We start from the raw sequence: 21,076 nt of genomic DNA on the forward strand, positions 1-21,076 counted from the left end.
CACGTAAGTTGAGGTTTCACTGTACTAAGATAAAATAGCTACTTAGCCTAAAAAAGAACAAAGTCAGAAAGAAGATACAGCAAGAAAAGGAGAGGGAAGAAGGAGAAAGTGAAGAAAATTTGAAAAGAGTAAAAAAAGTAAAAGGACTTCCAGCTCTCTGTTCTGCAGTGGCATTTAATATTCATCCGTTAAAATCCAACCACTCTATGTTCAATCTTCAATCTTCAAATCCTAATATTGCCTGTTCATTTTCTCTCTCACACAAACATCCATGATAAATTTCCAATCCTTGACAAATGTCAGTAATGATTTTTCTCTAATTAAACATGTTAACTTTGCCATCTCAGCCAGATCCAATAATTTTATCAGCCATTCTTCTATAGCAGGTAGGGCTGTATCTTTCCATTTTTGTGCATGTAGCAGTGTCGGCACTGTAGACATGTACTGGAGTAATCTTCCATAGCCAGTGTGGTATAGTGGTTAAGAGCGGTAGACTCGTAATCTGGGGAACCGGGTTCATGTCCCCGCTCCTCCACATGCAGCTGCTGGGTGACCTTGGGCTAGTCACACTTCTCTGAAGTCTCTCAGCCCCACTCACCTCACAGAGTGTGTTGTGGGGGAGGAAGGGAAAGGAGATTGTTAGCTGCTTTGAGACTCCTTAGAGTGGTGATAAAGCGGGATATCAAATCCAAACTCCTCCTCCTCTTCTTCTTCTTCTTTTCTAACTGTATGTCCAATAACCCTGGCTTCAGTTGAATACAGTGGTACCTTGGTGGTCGAATGCTTTAGTTGTCAAACAAATCGGCTCCCAAATGTCGGAAACCCAGAAGTGAGTGTTCTGGTTTGCAAACGTTTTTTGGAAGCCAAATGTCTGACACGGCTTCTGCAGCTTCCGATTGGCTGCAGGAAGCTCCTGCAGCCAATCGGAAGCCACACCTTGGTTTTTGAACCGTTTTGGGAGTCGAATGGAGTCCCAGAACGGATTAAATTCACGAACCAAGGTACAGCTGTATTAACCTTTAAAATCGGCTGTATCAATTAGGTATTTGTATCCAGTATTTTTTAGCCTTTTTTACATGTCAACCAGGCATGATAAAAAGTCCCTTCATGTTCTTGGCATTTCTTCCAGCAAATTCCTGAATAGTTTCTCAGGACTTAAAGGCCGATACATCACTTTACAAAAATTATCTTTAAGATTGTAACACAATTTAAATTTTAGCCCCTTACTCCACATATGTTCCCACTGTTCTATCTGTATTATATAACAAATAAAATTGCCCATTTAATCATGCATTGTTTAACCTTTCCTTCTTCCATTTCAATTTTCCCACAAGATTTATACATTTTTGCAAAATGTATGAAAAATTGGTGTGGCGTGCGCAAATTTTTATTCTGAAAGTGTGGCCTAGAGAAAAAAGCTTGAGAGTCCCTGCCTTAGACTATATTCTGCATTTCCCCCTGACTGGAAAAATAAACTGTAGCTATACAGTACAGGCATTGGAATATTTTCCTCTGGTGTCTTTGAGGGGGTTGGGAAAGACGCAGTCCTCACTATTAGCATTCTATGAAGGATGCTTCAGTTATACTCCCTACAGTGACAGATGCTGAAGACCACTCTACTCTAAGCAATGTTCTGACAATGAAACAGTTGATGAGCACATTTTCTTATCCAGATTAGTGAACATGGTGCCCTCCAGACTGTAACTCCCATCATCCCTGACCATCAGGTTTGATAGGAATTGAAGGCATCAGGTTGGCTACTCCTGTTCTCTTTTTAGCTGAGAGTTTCAAATATATTTATATTAAAGGGTGCATCCATAGTGAGTGTTTAGTATGGAATTTATTCTTACTACAGTGGTACCTCGGGTTACAGACACTTCAGGTTACAGACTCTGCTAACCCAGAAATAGTACCTCGGGTTAAGAACTTTGCTTCAGGATGAGAACAGAAATTGTGCTCCGGCGGCGTGGCAGCAGCAGGAGGCCCCATTAGCTAAAGTGGTGCTTCAGGTTAAGAACAGTTTCAGGTTAAGTACGGACCTCCGGAACGAATTAAGTACTCAACCGAGGTACCACTGTACTGCTACTAATACTATTACTGTTATTCATTTTTGAGCCTCTAAGTGGCTTGCAAAATTTTAAAAGCATAAGCAATAAACATAACATAAAATCAGGGGAAAAATACATTGCAACAAAAACTATACAGTGGTACCTCGGGTTACAGACGCTTCAGGTTACATATGCTTCAGGTTCCAGACTCCGCTAACCCAGAAATAGTACCTCGGGTTAAGAACTTTGCTTCAGGATGAGAACAGAAATTGTGCTGCGGCGGCAGCGGGAGGCCCCATTAGCTAAAGTGGTGCTTCAGGTTAAGAACAGTTTTAGGTTAAGAACAGAACTCCAGAATGAATTAAGTTATTAACCCGAGGTACCACTGTACAATAATTCAGAAAATATACCCATAAACTTTGGCAGCAGAATTGTGTCATCAATAAATGCAGAACCATCATTCTTTCATTAACTCTCTTTTTATACGAGACACCTGCGTGTGTCTTGCGTTTTCCACATGGTTCTTCCAACTTTTTTCAGAATGCCGAAACTCTCATCTTTTTTAAGAATGGAAGAGCAGCACAATGTCTGCAGGTATAGATGCCTCTTGCACTGATCTGCCATCTTTTTTTAGAGAGCAATTTGATGCAGGAAAGTGACCTGCCAAGAAAATGACCCTATTAAAACACAGCACCCTGTTCCAGAGGGTTTCTCATTATGAACTTGTTCATTATTTTTTAATCAATTGTTTAAATAGCACTAAAATGGCTGAGAGAGAGAGGGGGGGGAGAGGGAGAGAGAGGTATAGCTATTACACCATAAATCTATAGGGGAAAATTCAGTGTGGCAATTGTTCCATCAGCATAAGTTTTTCAGCTTGTCATTCAAACAATTCTCCTATTAGTCATATTCTCCCCCTGCATGCTGTTCTGGGGGGTTCCACAACCCCTCCAAACCATTTTTTGCGGTTATGCAGGAAAATTGAAGAAAAACCCTGTTACGCTGGCTGCTGCTGCTGATGATGATGATTTTCTTCTCCTATATTTTTTGATGATGATGCTATTATGAGAATGTCTTCTATTATGCATTTCTCGTTATTGTAATTGTTCTTATATAAATGTTTTGATTTTGATACTGTATAGATACAGTGGTGCCCCACAAGACGAATGCCTCGCAAGACGGAAAACCCGCTAGACGAAAGGGTTTTCCGTTTTGGAGGTGCTTCGCAAAACGAATTTCCTATGGGCTTGCTTCGCAAGACGAAAATGTCTTGCGAGTTCCTGCGGGGTTTTTTCCCTCCCCCCCCCCTTTTTCCCAAGCCGCTAAGCCGCTTAACAGCTGATCCGCTAAGCCGCTTATCAGCTGATCCGCTAAGCCGCTAATGGGCTTGCTTCGCAAGACGAAAAAACCGCAAGACGAAGAGACTCGCGGAACGGATTCTTTTCGTCTTGCGAGGAACCACTGTATTCTGTTACATATTGACATTTGTGTTCCATTTTGTAATCCACTCTGCGGCCTTTTGACAATTGGCAGCATATACATTTAATTAATAATAATAATTCAATCTCACCCATGGTGTCATATTTTTGAAATGATTTATACAAAAAAAATTGTTAACTACCTTTAACTATATTGCTAAGATGGCAGAACCAGGCAGAGGGCCTTTTCAGTAGTGGCGCCCGCCCTGTGGAATGCCCTCCCATCTGATGTCAAGGAAATATATAACTACCTGACTTTCAGAAAACATATGAAGGCAGCCCTGTTTATGAAAGTTTTTAATGTTTGATGTTTTATCGTGTTTTTAATATTGTATTGGGAGCTGCCCAGAGTGGCTGGGAAAACCTAGCCAGATGGGTGGGGTATTAATATTAATAATAATAATATTAATAATAATAATAATAATAATAATGGTAGTGATCAGAAACTTTCCCTAATTCTTGTTGTTGTTGTTTTATTGCATGCTTATGACTGGGAAACCCAGCCAAATGGGCGGCATAGAAATAAATTACTATTACTATTAGGCACTGTAACACCATAATACAAAAAAAAATAGTATTGTCGTGTTATAGTGCTATACCTCTTTTACACTTAAATAGAAAGAAACAGCAGAGATAATTTCAAAAATTTTAGCAGGACCATGAAAAGATGTTCACCACATTGGTAAATCAGGCAAAGAGCTTCAAATCACCCTCGTCCACAGCAGCTAAACCTCAACACTTTTATGGACAAAACACCTTAGAATGTACACGTTGGGCAGGGGGGGATTCAAAACTCCTGATGGTGTGGAAAGTCAGTTCCAATTCAGGTTTACAATGGAAGACCAATGACCAAGTAGTTTTTGGAGCCATGACACATGGAAGGATCTAGCCTCAAGCCTCCCCCTATGGAATTTCTCAAGTTCATTTCATATGAGTCGCTCCATACAGAGTGATCTATAGGGGGAGATAACAAAAAGGAATGTAGGCTGAACATACCTGGAGCTTTTGAAATCCTCAAACTTGTGAAGCGGTGTAATCTTATGGTTAGAGCTTAAAAACATTTTGTAAATCACATAAAGTTGCATCTGATAAAGTGATAGTGGGACTTGTTGCTAAGGAATAATAATTTTCTTTAAATGGACAGAGCTAAAATATAATGTTTCTATGAAAATCTATTATCCACCCAACAGATGGCAAGAGCGTATAATCTCTCACAGTAACACATTTTTCTTCTGAAATATGGAGTAGGAGAGTAACTTGATTGCTGGCTGGTTATTTTGAGGTATGTAGCAGAGGATGTACATATTTGGTTTATGAAAATTACTCACAACAGCAGACTGAGGCCGTAGTTCTTACTAAGGCAGTAAACCTGGGTCTGAGCTGTATTCTTCTGACTGCTGGTGGGGGCCCAAAATAATTGATCATCAAATGTTTCCCGATATAAAACTATTCTTTCTGCGTAGCAGATTGGTAGGGCTGCAGCGTTTAGTTGTTAAATTGTTTCCATTAAACTTTGAATTGCCCTCAATTAATTGGGCAACATGCTTTTTAATTAAAATTAAAAATATTTTAAATAGATTGGATCCAAAGTGGAAAGATGACTAGGTCCAGCTCTACCATTAGACAGAGTGAGGCGAATGCCTCAGGCAGCAGCCCTCTCATTGTTCCTTTTAAGCCCTCTTGCCGCTCTCCTCAGTCTGAGAACAGAGTTGTGCAGGCCTCATGGCCTAGCCTACTCCCACTTTTGACTCAAGCAGCAAAATGTCTTGCTTTCCCCCTGCACGACTCCAAAAAAAGCCGTTCCAGAGGACCAGGACACTCCTAAAGAGTGCGGGCTATGTCCCAGGGGACTGCAGTGGCAGAAACGAATTGTCCCAGACTTGGCAGAGGTACCACTAGCAAGACTGTAAAAATATCATTTGGGGGCTCAACGCCACTTGTGATCAAACCAGATTGGCTTCTTGTTTTGTTTTGCTTTTTTAGCAAAGTAAAATAGGGCATGTTTTATCCTTCGGAGCATACTTTGTCTCATGTGGCTAATCTTATGCCAAATAAGATGTCACGTAATGTTCGGTGCAAATGAGAAGCAATCTCACAATAAGATTTTTTGGAGGGAGGGTTATTTGAGTGTTAAATCACAATGTGCTGCTTTTTCTTATTGGAAGAAACCCCGCTGCTGGGTTTTTTAAAGCAAAGGGAGCCATCTCCCAGACATAGTATGTCGTAATGAGCTGCACTCCTAATTCTATGTACAAGCACTACCATTCTCTATCCATCTGATAGGCACATATTAAAGCCAGTGTTTGGGGATATAGGGGTGGTAGCTCCAAGCTGATGATTGTTTTGGGTGTCATTAACTTTCTCCCTCTGTCACACTAACCGGGTGAGGGGCCATTGGTTTCTTCTGTCTAAACTTATCCTAATTATTAGTCTCGTAAATCAGTGCACCATACAGCTGTCTTAAACTGGTCTTGGAGACCTTATCCTGATCGGTCCTGACAACTGTAAGCTACTGTTTCCTCACACTGTTTAACTCGGACCACATTTTGCAGCCTCTTCTGCCTCTACTCCCAAGGTCGGATTGGTATCCGTCTGGTTTAAATCTAATGTTTTGTGTTGTCTCGCTGACTGGCTTTGCTCTGGATACTAACTTTGATGATTTCCCTCCCTCCTCCCTTTCGTTTGCCTGTTTCCTTGATAAGTATTTTGGGGGGCAAATGGCTGCATATTGTTAACACCATTATCCATTCTCTCCCCCCCACCCCCTTTCTTTAAAACATTCATCAGTCAGAAGCTTTAAAGTTTTATTAGTACTATAAAAAACTCTTCACAAATGAAATTGCTTTTGATAAGTGTTCATTTTGACAATGAGAATTTGCTAAGGGCTGTTGCCAAGTTGAAGGAATTTGTGTTTTGAAACTGAAATTGGCAGGAAGTCGAGAGTCCAGGCACTTTCTTGCTTTCAGTCTGTCTGAATTTCTGTCTCTGGCCCAATAAAAATGTTTTATTTCAGCAACTGCTCAATTATTCAGAAGGAAAACATTGTTCAGATACGCTTACTTTTTCTTCCACGTTTTCTTCTGTGTGTGTCAGTTTGAGCATATATGTTTGGATTTGTTTATTTCAAATTGCTTCAGTAAAAGCAGAATGCATGTGTGCCCTTTGTGAGAGATTTTTTACTCCTGCAATTATCCTTCTCTCCCTTCAATGTTTCTGTTATAAGTTAATGGAAAGATGGAGAGAAGTCCATGTATGGGCAGGTTAGGAGAGTGTATATAACAAAATGCATAAATAAATACAAATAGTAATATTGCTAGTATTTACAAGAAAGTATACTGGAGGAAATATTCTCTTAATGTTGACATTTAAGTTTTCCCTTTTGGACACAACTCAGACCACAATCCTGTGCATGCTTACCTGGAAGTAAGTCCCATTGAACTAAATAGGACTACTTCCGAGAAGAAATACAGGAGATTGTGCTGTTAGCAGAGTATATATTAGATTCTTTCCAGTCTTGTAATTGTATATATTTCCCCACAAAATTAGTAATGATGACTTAGAAATGGAATGTTAAAGACATTGGGTCTATTAAAATCATAACACGCTGAATCAGTTTAATGGCTTTTCATTATTATTTAAAAGATGCTCAAGATTCAGAAAACTGCAATAAATGAAATTAAGGGTTCTTTTTACTTTTTATCCCCTCTCAACTCTAGGCAGAAGCAAGAACGACTAGTGTGAAAGCACTTGAAGAATTTGAGTTTGGTCGGACTGAGAAGTGTGTTAGGATCAATTCGGTATCCAGTGGTCTTGCTGAAGAAGATATAAAGGTCATTTTGCAATCCAAGGTTCTCCCTACAAGCCTGATGCTGCCAAAAACTGAAAGTGTCGAAGAAATAAGATGGGTGAGTAAATTGGGATTCGTCACTATCTCAACATTAGATTAAGATCTTTGCTACTTTGTTTAGAAAGAGGAAACTTTGGGACTTGTGGATTTAGCTCATGAGGCAAGTAAGAAATATCTCTAGTCACTAGTTGAATTCATCCTCACCATCATCTGCTTATTAGTAAACATTAATCAATCAATCAATCAATCAATCAATCACATCACTCCTAGAAGCAATTAATCAATTAATCCTAGAAGCCTCTTGCATATATTAAGCAAATTTGGCCCATATTTCAAAGATCAACCATTTCAGGATAAGAGGTGTAGATTGAAATTACATGCAGAACGTGTGTGAAACATTTTAATTTTTAAGTAGAATTAACTGGCTAGCATACTGCTTTAATAAGCTGTGCTGCCATTAAGGCAAACTAAAAATGTTTTAAAATCAGACCAGTTTTTTTCATTGTAGTACAACCTCACTGACTGTCATGTAAACGTATAGCGTACATGCCCTGGAAGTTGGAAACCATAAGTAGATGGAGGAAACATTTTAGCAACATATGAAAAAATTATGGTGGAGACAAAAAGTAAAGGTCACTCCTTAGGGCAACCAGAAGAACAAACAGGAAGCTTTTAACTAGTGTTTTTAATTAGCACAGATATTATTTCCTGTCCAGTTCTCTATTTCTTCCTTTTTAATTGCTGACAGGTGTGCTTGCGTTTCATGACTGACTTTTCAGCCTATAAAAACCTGAAATGTAAATGGTTGGCATGTCAAATTACTTAAGAAAACTTTGAAATGGGCCTAATTATGCTATAATTGTTCAAATTGTTAAGGAGGGATAAGTTTTATTTAGTGATACCATTATTTCTGAAAAATACCACTAAAGTCGTAAGGCTTCTTTATCCTGTTTTCATAGTTTGGGGAACACTGAGTGCATGGCGAGGAGAGATCCATAGAGGGTCTATAAAGAAAAACAAACTTAGACAAATCTGGTAGTTTCTATCCTAACTAGTTCCACATCTAACCCTAAACTTATCTTATTAGCCTTTAAGGTTCCATGAGGCTCTTGGCTGTTTTTGCATACCCAAGACGTTATGGGTAACATTGAACTACCATTGACGGCTGTTAAATTCATTACATGTTAGTGGGGGGCAGGAAACACAACCTTTTTCAGAGGCTGGGAAAACTGAAGTCCAGCTACGTAGAAACATCCAAAAAGAATAGTTCTGTTTTCAGTAACACTGTCTCCAAAGTGGCACAATCTTTTACTAAGGAAGATCCACAAGGCCTCTTTGTTGATTTTGTACAGCGGACTAACACTTCTGGAGTTTGCTGGTTATGAATATTCATCTTGCCATTCCAGCGAAGGCCTTTGGTGTTACCCAATATGTTTTACCTTGATGTGAGAACTTCAGGCTTTCTTTCTAATTCATGCTAAGAGGAACATGTTCCATGTTTCCTCATCTCTGATTTTTAATTTCCAACCGTTTCCCCTTCTGGAAATAAACCAGCGTCAACCTTTCGACACTTCCCCTACCTCTGTTAAAGTCTTCTGTCTAGGGAGACCGATCAAGTTCAGTGATATTTCTGGCTTTGTTTTAAGTGGCTAGTGAAATGGAAAGCTACCTCTTTTTTTGCTGTTTATTTTTTCCCCTTCATTTTTATTTATGTGAAGCATAAAACCTGGAGGCTGATGCACAACTAAAAGATGGGCTTACTTGTTTTCTTTTGTGTGAGAATCTCCTGCTTCCCTTTTGTCCCTAGTATGGGTACTTGTTTGACTGGCATGGCTTATTGGACTATAACAAGCGTAACTCTCGCTCCTTTGTCATGGGACAATTCTCCCACAAATCCTGAACAGTGGGCATTCTTCCCCACACACTATCGGGTGTGCACTGGAATTGAAAGCATTGCTAAGGCTGCTACTTCATCCCCTCCCAGAGCTTTGTTTTTCCCCCCTCCCCCTTTTTTCCTCTACCCCCTCTCACTGAAATGAACACTTTACCAGGCCGGAAACATTTAATCGTCTCCTTTTGAAAAAAATTAATTGAAACTTCTCAACTAGTTGCCTTTTGTATTTGGTGCTAAAAAAAAAAACAATTAAAAAATTGGAGGAAATGGAGGACAAACATTGCTTGATTAAAAACTCTCCCTTGCAAGTTGCAAAATAAAATGCATTAAAAAGAAAGATTTAAACAAACAAACAGATGGGTGTTTTTTATCTTTCAATGGCTTAGCACACAAAATTGTTGCCAACTTAAAATTAACCATACCTGCTAAATTGTTTTGTTTTGTTTTGTTTTTTTTAATTATCAAGGCCGGACAAAGGCATATGTTGGCTTTGTTTTATTATTATCGTGCTGTGATTTTGTACACCTTTCCTTGGGAGTAAGCCCAGCTGAACACAATGGGGCTTACTGCCACGTAAACACGGGTAAGGCCAGGCTGCAAGTGTCTTCCCCACCCCTCTTGCAATTCCTTTGCATTTCACGCCATACATTTGAATGGCAGGCTCTCTCTTAATTCCTTATATATATTCTGTTGCACACCGGCCTGTGGAAAGGTTTGACAGGCAACTGTGGCAGCAATGACGACACCACAGGCACAGGCACGCACACACACACACACACACACACACACACACACACGAGTGAGGATTCACCCTCCAAAAAAACCCCCAGCATTGCAGCAAGGTATGATTTATTTTGGGCTTAATGTAAAGTTACTGCAAATTGGTTGGAAGCTTTTTAAAGATTTCGGTGATTAGATTTCCCTTTCTTTTGGGGAGGGGTGAAGTTGGAGGGGGAGCTAAAAGAGGAAATAACACCTCTAATCCAGCTTCTGGTAAATAGGCTGCCAGCTTTTAAAATGAGTTTCCTTTCTATTAGTCAGAATATTATGCTAAGCCTTAAGCATTAGTTTTTTATGTTGCCATAGCAGCCTTATTCCTGCAGGGTTGTGACCTGCGATGATTACAGTACAAAGCTTATAGGGTCTTGAAACCCCCTTTGAAGATGAAAAGTCTTTGATGGTTTATATTTATGCAAATCTCTTAGATATGATTTACCCAACTGAGACTGAATGGAGAGATGATTAAAATTCCCTTTTCCTTTGATATCCATTAATGGTTAAATATTCCTTAAATATAAAATTGATGCATTTCCCCCCCGTCTTTATTGACTAAAATTTCTTTAGCATACCTGTGATATGTTTATCTCCCAACACATTACTAGATCTAGACAGACATAATAGATTTACAATATACAGAGGTAGCTTTTCCTCCCCCTCCCTTCTCTTTTGAAAGGGAGAGAGAGGGGGAGAAAAAAAATCTGTACAAGAGCTTTTGTAATGTTTCCAGATGATAGATTTTGGAATTTGGGCTACCCCACCGGCAGCTCAGAGCTAGCTGTGAACTGGTCTCATGGAAAAAATTGGAGAGCTTTGGTCTTCAAAGAATTAAACTTCCTTTTTAAAGGCCCTTCCTAGGTAAGCTAAAAAAAAATTATGAAGAAAAGACCTCTGGAACAAAGGGTGACGGTGCCATAATGAATAATGCGAGTCCCAGTTTGGAAGGCTGGGGAACATTCACAGCCGTTGTCAGTGTCAGACATGAAACAAAACAGAATGTCAGGTATATCAATACTACTTTGTTTTTAAGAGCCTGCTGATTTGCATTTAACTAAGTCAGGGTGATAGGTGTTAGGCAAATATTTTTGCAACTAAAACTTCACACTTCAAAATATACAGTAATGTGGGCATTCTAAAGAAGATAGGCCTAAGAGAACAGACCTCTTTGAAAGCTTGGCAGTTTTCTTTATTTCAGCACTCCAGGCTTTGTTTTCTCTTGTTTATTTGTATTTCACTTCAATGGAAAGTTTAGATAGTCGTACCATTTTATAGATTTTATTTTTTTATAAAAACGAAACTGATCACTTCCCTCTGCGATGCTTAGTTTACAGAGAAATTTGCACACCACTTAAAAGGCCGGGTGCTTGTAGAACCTATGAATTTCCTCCCTTTTGTGGAAACAGCAATGGGCTTACTCAATTTTAAGGTAAGAAACATCAATATAATTTAGCTGGCATTTCTCCTTAAAGCCATATATCCATTGAATAAGTCACATAACTGGAAAAAGGTGGGTTAAAACGCCACTCCATTTTGTATTTTATATGAATGCATTCATCATCCAAAATATTTGCTGAAATTCCAGTGCCACATAATACAGTCACATCCTACATAATAGTTCTCGCTGTCCTATTTTGGCATTTCTTTTTTATTTCCTTTAAATCCAATAAACGTGTGTGAAAAGATATAGCGGCTGTCAAATTTTTTTTATTATTTCAGGAGTCTTATTCTAATATCTTAAAAGCACCTCTTCTATGAAGTTCTGAGAACTGATAACATTTACAACCACACACAGAGAGCCCTTTGCAGTCAATGGTAAAAAAATGTACCTTCTGTTTTCTACAGCCCAATACTGGATATGCACAAAAAAATGGCATTAAGGATTGTGGAGTTCTTCTTCATCTGCCCTCCAAAAATGTTTTTTCTTTTCTCTTCCCCCATCTTTTGCAACGTGAACTTGATGTTGATCAAATACATGCAAATGGCCTCCTATTCTTGGCATCCAGCCTGTGTGTTTCTGTGGAGGAAAGATATTAACAATGATGAAATTGAAACTAGAGTGCGCCACAGCCATGCCAAGGTTTCCTGGAAAAGTTTTGTGCTATTAGAAGGAGCTGCTGGGAGGCCCTTGTGGCCACCATGTTGATAGGCACCGCATTTTTAACAGCATGTTTGAAAGATAGTTTTCGGCTTAAATTTAAAGGATTTCTAATTATACATGTTCATATCTAGCCAAGATTTTACTTACTGGTTTGGTTTTTTTTTACTGGTTTTTATTTTCAAATTCACACACACAAAGAAGGAAAAAGCGTTAGTAAAGTCAGCACCGGAAAATACCTGCTAGCATCCAATATCCCGGTGCAACATGATTTGTATGAACCACAGTGTATAAAAATAGGTATCTTTGCAACAGTGATCATAATAAAATAAACTGTAGCTCTGTGCTTTGGCAGGCAAATTCTAGCTAGCTATGAAGCATTTAAGTTTGCAACATTATGTTTTTTTAAAAAAGAACAATGATTACACAAAGATTAATCCATTTAGCAAATCCCAAGGTGATGCTTTTCAAATTATTTTCTTTGCTACTTGTTGCACATTATATATCCTAGAATTGTATTAGTTTCATTGTGCAGTTTTACCATTGGTTAGGAGCCCCACCCTACGCTGCCGATTAAATAGCAATTAGAAGATTGCATCCGCCATGACGGTCCATCAGCAATGTATTAAACCAAAGATACTCCAGTCATGGTTCTATGCAGGTAGTATTCATGGGGTGCAGGAAGGATTCTTAAGCTATATGCAGTGTCCACTTTCATAAATATAACACACTGTTTACGGTTATCATTCAGAGGTTGTTGGCACATGACAAAGCTTTGTCCTAAATGCAAGGACAAAAATGTATATATGTATTCTGTGCTTTAAGCTATACTGGAAAGATCTGCATTCAAAGTATACTTTTTGTGCCGATGTGTAATTTGTTATTATTACTTATTTCTCGCACATTATGCAAGAAGAGTCTTGACAGCAGACCCTCTCCCCAAGGAATTAATGTAACTGACGATTAGTATCTTTCTGGTAGTGAAAATGATTTTAAACAGCCTGCTGCTTGCGTTTAACATTTTTGTTCCATTCAAAGGAAGTTTGTGAAGAAACTCTGAGGAAAGGACCCCAAATTGGCCTTCGTTTGGATGGAGTCGTCTTTGGAGGCGAGGATTTCCGTGCCAGCATAGGTGCTCCCATTCCCCCCCCCCTTTTAAATTAACAATACAGTATTATAATAACAGAACGGCCACAGTGCTAACAACAATAAGATATTCTGCCACAGACCTATACGTACTGTCTCATTTAGCCCACTAAAATCAGCGGGATTAAATACATCTAACTCTTTGCAGAATTGTGGCCATTATTTTAAAAAATGGAGTCTACTGCTCTGCCTTTACTAACTTAGCGGGTATACATTTATTTGTGTTGTCTCCTGTACATCTTCCTAATTCAGTTGTCGTTTTTTGAAATCTAAAACCTATTAGAGCTGTGCTTTTATAGAAACATATTCTGCTTATTGCTCTCCAGCTAAAAAATTAAATGCAGTGACTGTTGAAATCACGAGACTAATTTTGTAATTTTGGTGCACAAAGAAGCCTATTGTTAATACTGTAGATAGTTTTAACAATCTCTTGCATGCTTAGTTCTGTTTTAGTGCATGCATCTTAATACTTCCTCCAGGAAAGCAACCACACGTCAGTGCCTTTCTGCCTTGTGATGTCACAACTTCTCCAAAAACAACGTCAATGTCAGAATCTCATTTCTGTATTACGTTTCTATGACAGACATATCTGCTAAATATGCAACCTTCTGATCTGGTTCATCTAATCACAACTATCTGAGTGCAATTCACATAAAAGGAAGCAATATTTTAAATAATGAGGCATAACAAAGCCTTCATTTATTCCCGATAAGGTGGCAAGCAAGGTCAAAAACAGTGATGCTCAAGACAAGGGAACAGATTATTATTTTTTCACACAAGTGTACATGTGAGAATAGATGCATTAGGAGGTATCAGATACTCTTTGGGTTCAGCAGGTTTTGTGGATGCTTTTTTAAAAAAATCTCAGACGTCAATCATAGTTATCGGATGTTTCATCCAAGGATTTGAGCATGAACATTTATCTTGGGCTAAAATTTTAACTCAATGGACTTCTTTCAAAGTAATGTGCGTAAGATCAAAATACTAGACTGAGACAGAAATCTTTTTTTAAAAAACGCCTAAAGCTGTATTTCTACCACTTATTTCAGCCCCACTGAAATAAATGGGACTACTCTAGATTAAAAGGTTGGAACATCTCAGTGGCCATCAAATTGGTGCTTTTTGGTGCAACACTTATAGATATCAGCAAATTGCTACAGATATGCAAAAGCAAATTAAAGGTGTTACTATTAGTACCAGTAACTATAAAGTGGTTAACAGCTTGGGACCAATTTCTCTGAAGGATTGTCTTACCCCTATATATGTCCATTCAACTCCTTCAATCTGCTAAATCAGTGCCGCGTAACGTTCAATCCACATGCTCAATGATGGTTCGGTGTGGCAGCACCCATCCACTGGAACTCCCTGCCCATTGATATTAGACAGGTGCCTTTGCTGTCTTGTTTTTGAAACTTGCTAAAAGCTTCATTTAGGCAAGTCTATAAATTTGACATTTATTTTAATGTGCATTTTATTACGTATATTTTTATACTGCTGATTACATCTACACGTTAAGAATTTCTAGGTCAACTCATCGGATTTTCTTAAAGATATATTTTATGCCCACTTAGAGGCTTTGCTGATTAAGCAGTATAGAAATAAGTTTTCAGTAAAATAAACTGAAAAACCTAATTCATATTTCCTATTAAAGAAAAGCACGGGGGGGGGGGGAGTCTTTTGGCAAGATCCAGAAGGAAGAGCATCTTCAGATGCAGTTTATCTCCAACTCAACTCGCTTATTTGTGGCTCAGTTGGGCTCAACCATCTTTAGGTTCCCCCAAACCAGCTCGGCTGAAGGCATTCCTGTCCTGTGTGACTTGCTCAGCCAGCCAAGCCAAGGCCTGTGCAAGTCCCCCCAAAAGGGCGTTCTGGGGCATGGCAAGGGCAGGACAAGAGAGAAAGGAATTCAGGCTGGATCCTAAGTCCATTCAGGTCAGTCATGTGCCTTGGCAATCCAGCATAAAATACTACAGTATTTTAATGGTTTGTTTTCCCTCTGCCTGGCTTCTTGTGCGTAGGATTGCTCCCTACACAGAGCTTAATGTTCGGGCACCAAGGCTTGATTTTTAAAAAACGACCAACGTTTCATTTCAGAAACAGAAAGAAAAGGTTTTTTTGGCAGAAGCAGCTTTAATATTTTGTCTCCAGCAGCATATTATCCTTGCAGCTGCTGCACAGAAATTTGGGGAACAAAGCTCTTCAATATTTTCCTGCCTGTCTTTTGGGAAAAGGACGACAAAGGTAACGTTAAGTAAATTTCTGCTGCGAATGTTTTTTAAAAACCAGCTTTCTCAACTGTCTGCTATTTCTTTTCAGGTTCAACAAGTAGTAAAGAAACCCACGATATTCTATATGCCAGGCAAAAAATTGTTGTCACAGCAAAGGCTTTTGGCTTGCAGGCCATTGACCTTGTATATATCGACTTTCATGATGAAGAGGGACTCCGTAAGCAGTCAAGAGAGGGTGCCTTAATGGGTTTTACCGGTATGGCTTTTACAAAAATATATATACTCTGTATGTGTGTGTGTGTGTGTGCACGCGCGTGTGTGGTGTGTGTGTTTTATACTGAAATAACTAACCAATGGGAATCATAATAATTGCTAGCAGGTCCAAAATACTGAAATGCAGCAGGGACAACCAGCCCCACCCAACCAATATTCAAGAATATATTTATAGAGAGCTGCAGCATTCTCACTTCTGCATCTACGTTCTCAAATTTAAACTCGCACTAAAAGATGGGAGGAGGTGTGGTTTATACATATCTCCCCTTAAAGCATCCTGCTTTCCCTTCCCCCGCCCCCACACTACCCATAAAGATTTAAAAAGAAGACTCCCTTCACCCTTGGTTTAAAATGTATTATCTCTTCTCCTTAATCATAAAACAGACGTGTTCTGCAGCACGGACTCCCTGTTCGTCTCCTTACGCTGACTGGTGGAGGAGCAGAGAAGTCCAAACGCTATAAAACGTTTTCACAATTACTTTTGCCTGTAAAACGGCAGGCGGAAAATTCCAAGTGCAAAACTAGGCCCTTAAAGAGTCTTTCAACAAGTCACACCCAAGTGCGTTACTCTTTTTATGATTTAGGGAATGTAAAGTATAAATGAAGGCTGCGGTATAAACATAGAACCCTCCTGCTCTCGCAGGTTAGAGGAAACACAATATCGGCTGAAAACCTTGCACACCACTCAGTTTCCAATTCATGTATGTACATTTATGCAAAAAATAAAATAATTCTGCCGTTGCATTTTGGGAATCACATTTTTTAAAAAGCGTTTTTAACAAATTTGAATAAAACCTCCTCTACTTCTAACATCTGCTAATCGCAGCTATACATTCATTTCAATAAATGGTCAAAAATCCTGATAGTCCACATTTTTATTATGAAGTGCTGGAGCTTAAAAAACACACACACACCACAACAACAACCCGATATGCTAATTAGGCTATGATAGTTATTTTCTTGTCAGTCTTTCCTTTGAGTTGCTTTCCCCAATTCTGGCTTGCTTCCCAGTAATTGCCTGTTCACCTGATGGTACTGGCAAGGCAGTGTGATCAGCAGGCTTCTTGCAGCCAATCCCTGTAACACAGACATTTCGCCAATGATTGGTGCGCTAGATCATGCAGGCGCCCCTATGAGATGCGATACATAACAAAGATTGCAGCTTTATGATAGGAATCAGCTACTTGGCTTGCATACAAAGATTACAGCGTTCTTTAAAGAACAGCAGTACCAATGTTTCAGCGATACCTTTCAATCAGGATGGGTTTGTGACACTTTTACAGATAGGCAGGTCTGTAAGACTGGGGAGCAAGGATCTCTCTGAAGCTCTTAATCTAGTAAGAAGTGCATTCTTAAAATAAAAAGTTCAAAATCCCTCTTGGTTTCTGGAGGAAATGCAACTTGAAGAACCATTTAAAGCACCAACCTAGCTATCAATAATGAACAAGGAGAAGGAGATTTGTGGCAACTTAATGGTGTTAATGCATTTCGGCTTCTGTCCCTGAAAGCTTGTGCCATAATAAATATGTTAAGTTTTTAAAGTGCCACAAGACTCTTCCTTGTTTTTGCCGCCAGAGATCACTGCTTGCCAGAAATATTATCAAGAACAACAGGCTAATACTCTTCCATCCCAAATACTACTACGAGAATTACTTGGGGCACTTTCCAGACACAAGGCATGCATCAAAGTGCCTGCTGTTTCCTTTACCCAACCAACCAACTTTCAAGGCTTTGTCACACTCCTGTTAAAGTCAATGGCTGAAATCCAAAACAGTACACATGCACAAAAGCTTATTTGCTCTCAACGGTCTGCAGCAGATTAGAATACCACTTGAAGACTCCCTCTAAAAGTTGGAGGCCCTTTGGACCATACCAACACAGAAATCTGTCTTCCATCAGGCCAGAGTGTTGGTTCATCTAGACCAGTATGGACTGTGTACTAAGAGGCAACAGCTCTTCTGGGTCTTTGCCATCACCTATTTGTTTGTTTTTAACTGGAGATACCAGGGGTTGAAGCTGGAACCTTCAGGAAATGACTGAGCTATGGTTCCTTCCCATGAGACAAGGAAATGCTACTGAAAGCTTTTTAAAAATTATTCATCATCTCCTCTTCTGAGCACAGAAATGCTTTGTATGTTTGCACAGGCCCCTTTAGAGCCTGAATACTGAAAATGTAGTAATAGGTCACTCGGCCCATCACCTGCTTTTGATGAACTAAGTGTTGACAAGCCCAAACTATCTTATTCCAGACTAAGTAAAGTGTATTCTGGTTATGTATCTCAAATTCACTAATGTCACTATTCCACATGCTTTGGAGTGAATACAATAAATTATGATAACTTTTTACTTGTGAAAATGAAGCAGGCAATCTATCTCCAAAGTGCACAGTTTTGGAGTATGTAGCTGCCTATATAATATCAAGATCACTAGACCCAGGTTAAGTGGAGAAGGTGAATTTTAGTTAACCTCGTGCTCACACAATCAAAGCAATTTAAAATGTGATAAAAGGCTGGATTCCCCGACCCCAGCAGCCTTCCACTTAATGTTTTGGGGAGCATATAATCCTTTATGTAATAAATTTTTATTCTAGAATAATTAATATGGCGCATTGCAAATTCAGCACCATTTTGAAGGATGGTGTTTTTGAAGGATTTGGAAAGGAACAAATTCTCCCTTTTCACCTCCCTCAAATCATCTTGACTAAAGTGTGTTAAGCCGTAACCAATCTGCATAAATGCTCTTGTAAATGGCCTGTCCCAAAGTCATAAATTTAAATTTTCTACTAGGAACATATTGGCATTTTCATCTATTGGAATTAAAAATAGCTTATGTTGCTAAAAGGCATGATGAATACTTTCTGTTGAAGTTACTAGGATTTCTATGTGATAAGCATTGCTCCACGTAGCAGCTGCTATCATATGAGGAGCTGTTCCAGTGTGGATTAAATGCATTTCACTATGCCACTGCAAACTTTTCTTTACCCTCATTTGCCGTGGCATGGAAAAACTAACACCATCTGTGGGGTAAACCGCTTTACACAAATGGCTCATCATATGATAACAGCCACCACCTACAGTGATTTGAAGTGGAGTCCATGTGGCAGCTGCTCTGAGAGATCTGCTTATAGGGCAAGACAGAATTTTTTATAATAAAAAAAATAAACCAGTAAATAAATGTTGACAAGCAAGATATCTAAAGCAAAAACAGATGAGTGGTGTTGTTGCTATTTACTCAGTGAATCCCCATTCATCCCAGTGGCACCTGTGTATGAATTAAGGGCACAGAAGATCACTAAATTGTGCCCTTAGCTGTTATCTGTGGGATATTCGCAGGCAAAAACACGTGGGTCTCGAGAGGATTAAATATAATTAATATAAAATATCCTCCTACCAATCCCTATCATTATCAATGTTTTTGCCATGCAGAACTGAATGAGCAAAGCATTTCATAAATGTTCATCTGTGTAATGCAAGATGGCAGGGATAGTGTTTGTCCAAAACGTTGCTGGACATCAACCCCAGCTGGCATGGCCAACGTTCAGGAGTTTTTGAACTTGTGGTCCTAAACATCTGGAAGGCCTGAGGTTGGGGAAGGTTAATGTAAAGATTCTCCTGTACAGTCATACCTCGGGTTACAGCCGCTTCAGGTTGCGTTTTTTCAGGTTGCGGACTGCCGAAACCCAGAAGTACTGGAACAGATTACTTCCAGGTTTCAGCGGTCGCGCATGCGTAGAAGCACTCAATCGCTCTTTGCGCATGCGCAGAAGCGTCGAATCGCAACCCACGCATGCGCAGACACAGGTTGCGAGTGCTGCGGGTTGTGAACATGCATCCCGCATGGATCATGTTCGCAACCCGAGCGTCCACTGTAATGTAATAATCAGATTAGCCATTTGAAAACCCGCCCCTAAGAGTTATCTTACCTCTAGCAGTTCAGGATAATTAGCAAACCAGCCATCCCTAAATCAAAATTTAAAACGTACTCGCAAAGGAGAACTCTTTAGCATAAACCTCCTCTACCTGCTCTCTCTTGCTTGGTTATGTTCATAGCTTTTAAATGTGGCTTTAATCCTATGCAGCGTTAGGCCTCTCTGACTCTAGGATTAAGCTAAATGTGAGTTAGCTGTATTAGTCAATGTTATATCCAGACAGGTGTAGAGTTGTTGCCAGCGCTCTCTGCTTCCCATGCCCTCCGGTAATGTGTGGATGGCAATTATATTTGTGTAGGAAAGAACTTAATTATTGGCCCTACAACCACATCAGCATTGGGAAAAGCCACAGAATTATGGCTCCGACACCTCATTGAAGAAATATATGAATTTGTCTCCCAGGTTTTCATGCAAAAGGATATAGAAATGTGTTTTCCAAACGTTACAAGCAAAACATTCAACAGTGCCTAAATTCAATCTCTCACAATGTTTAGTCCACACAACAACAGTTCAAAAGGAATCACTTCTCAAAAATCAGAAGTGCCTTAGTAAAATATTTACAATAGGACTATGGTAGACTTCATGCGACGTGACCATGAAGTTTCATTTGGCATCCCCTAAACGATAAACGATGCATTTCTTGTATACGGAGCAATCCTATGCACGAGAAGCTGGCCTAAAGCAAGCCGGTCTAAGTTAAGCCAGTGTAAATTTATACCAGATCCAAAACCTGTTCAACAGTGGGGCTGCTGCAGCTCTGCCTGATCCTCACAGGGGGGAAACAAGCCTTTAAAATAGTGCTATATACCAGGCCATGTGACGAAGCTGAACACCTTTAAAGGTAAAGGTAAAGGGACCCCTGACCATTAGGTCCAGTTGTGGCCGACTCGGGTTGCGGCGCTCATCTCGCTTTATCGGCCGAGGGAGCCGGCGTACAGCTTCCGGGTCATGTGGCCAACATGACTAAGCCGCTTCTGGCGGACCAGAGCAGCGCACGGAAACGCCGTTTACCTTCCCACCAGAGCGGTACCTATTTATCTACTTGTACTTTGACGTGCTTTCGAACTGCTAGGTTGGCAGGAGCAGGGACCGAGCAACAGGAGCTCACCCCGTGGCAGGGATTCGAACCGCTGACCTTTTGACCGGCAAGTCCTAGGCTCTGTGGTTTAACCCACAGCACCACCCGCGTCCAGCCTTAGGCAGGGGCAAAACTAGGTTTTATTTCACTTTATTTCAAATATCCAGTTTGGCACACACACCCCTGTGCATTTGCACACACACACACACACACACACAGGCTGGGAGCCTCAGTGGCACCCCTCTGGAGGCTTAACCCAGGGCAAAAACACCTGGCTAGCCCCC

The 21,076-nt window shown here is 39.8% G+C and overlaps 1 protein-coding gene and 1 long non-coding RNA gene across 3 annotated transcripts in view; one reads left to right on the forward strand and one right to left on the reverse strand.

The window, feature by feature from the left end:
- CLYBL (citramalyl-CoA lyase) overlaps positions 1–21,076 on the forward strand; it is a 195,867-nt gene that overhangs the window by 159,747 nt on the left and 15,044 nt on the right. For both annotated transcript variants that reach the window (XM_083610973.1, XM_083610974.1), the window contains exons 3-6: positions 7,243–7,431; positions 11,369–11,470; positions 13,178–13,271; positions 15,602–15,769. In XM_083610973.1, the coding sequence (XP_083467099.1) occupies positions 7,243–7,431; positions 11,369–11,470; positions 13,178–13,271; positions 15,602–15,769 (553 nt within the window). The remainder of the gene's footprint in view (positions 1–7,242; positions 7,432–11,368; positions 11,471–13,177; positions 13,272–15,601; positions 15,770–21,076) is intronic.
- Positions 11,731–21,076, reverse strand: part of LOC310761287 — a 30,777-nt gene continuing 21,431 nt past the window's right edge. Inside the window, exon 3 of the long non-coding RNA XR_014547328.1 lies at positions 11,731–12,058. This is a non-coding gene — a long non-coding RNA (uncharacterized lncRNA). The remainder of the gene's footprint in view (positions 12,059–21,076) is intronic.

This window comes from Podarcis filfolensis (genome assembly GCF_964270895.1).
Source record: "Podarcis filfolensis genome assembly, chromosome: 4".
Classification (NCBI taxonomy): domain Eukaryota; kingdom Metazoa; phylum Chordata; class Lepidosauria; order Squamata; family Lacertidae; genus Podarcis; species Podarcis filfolensis.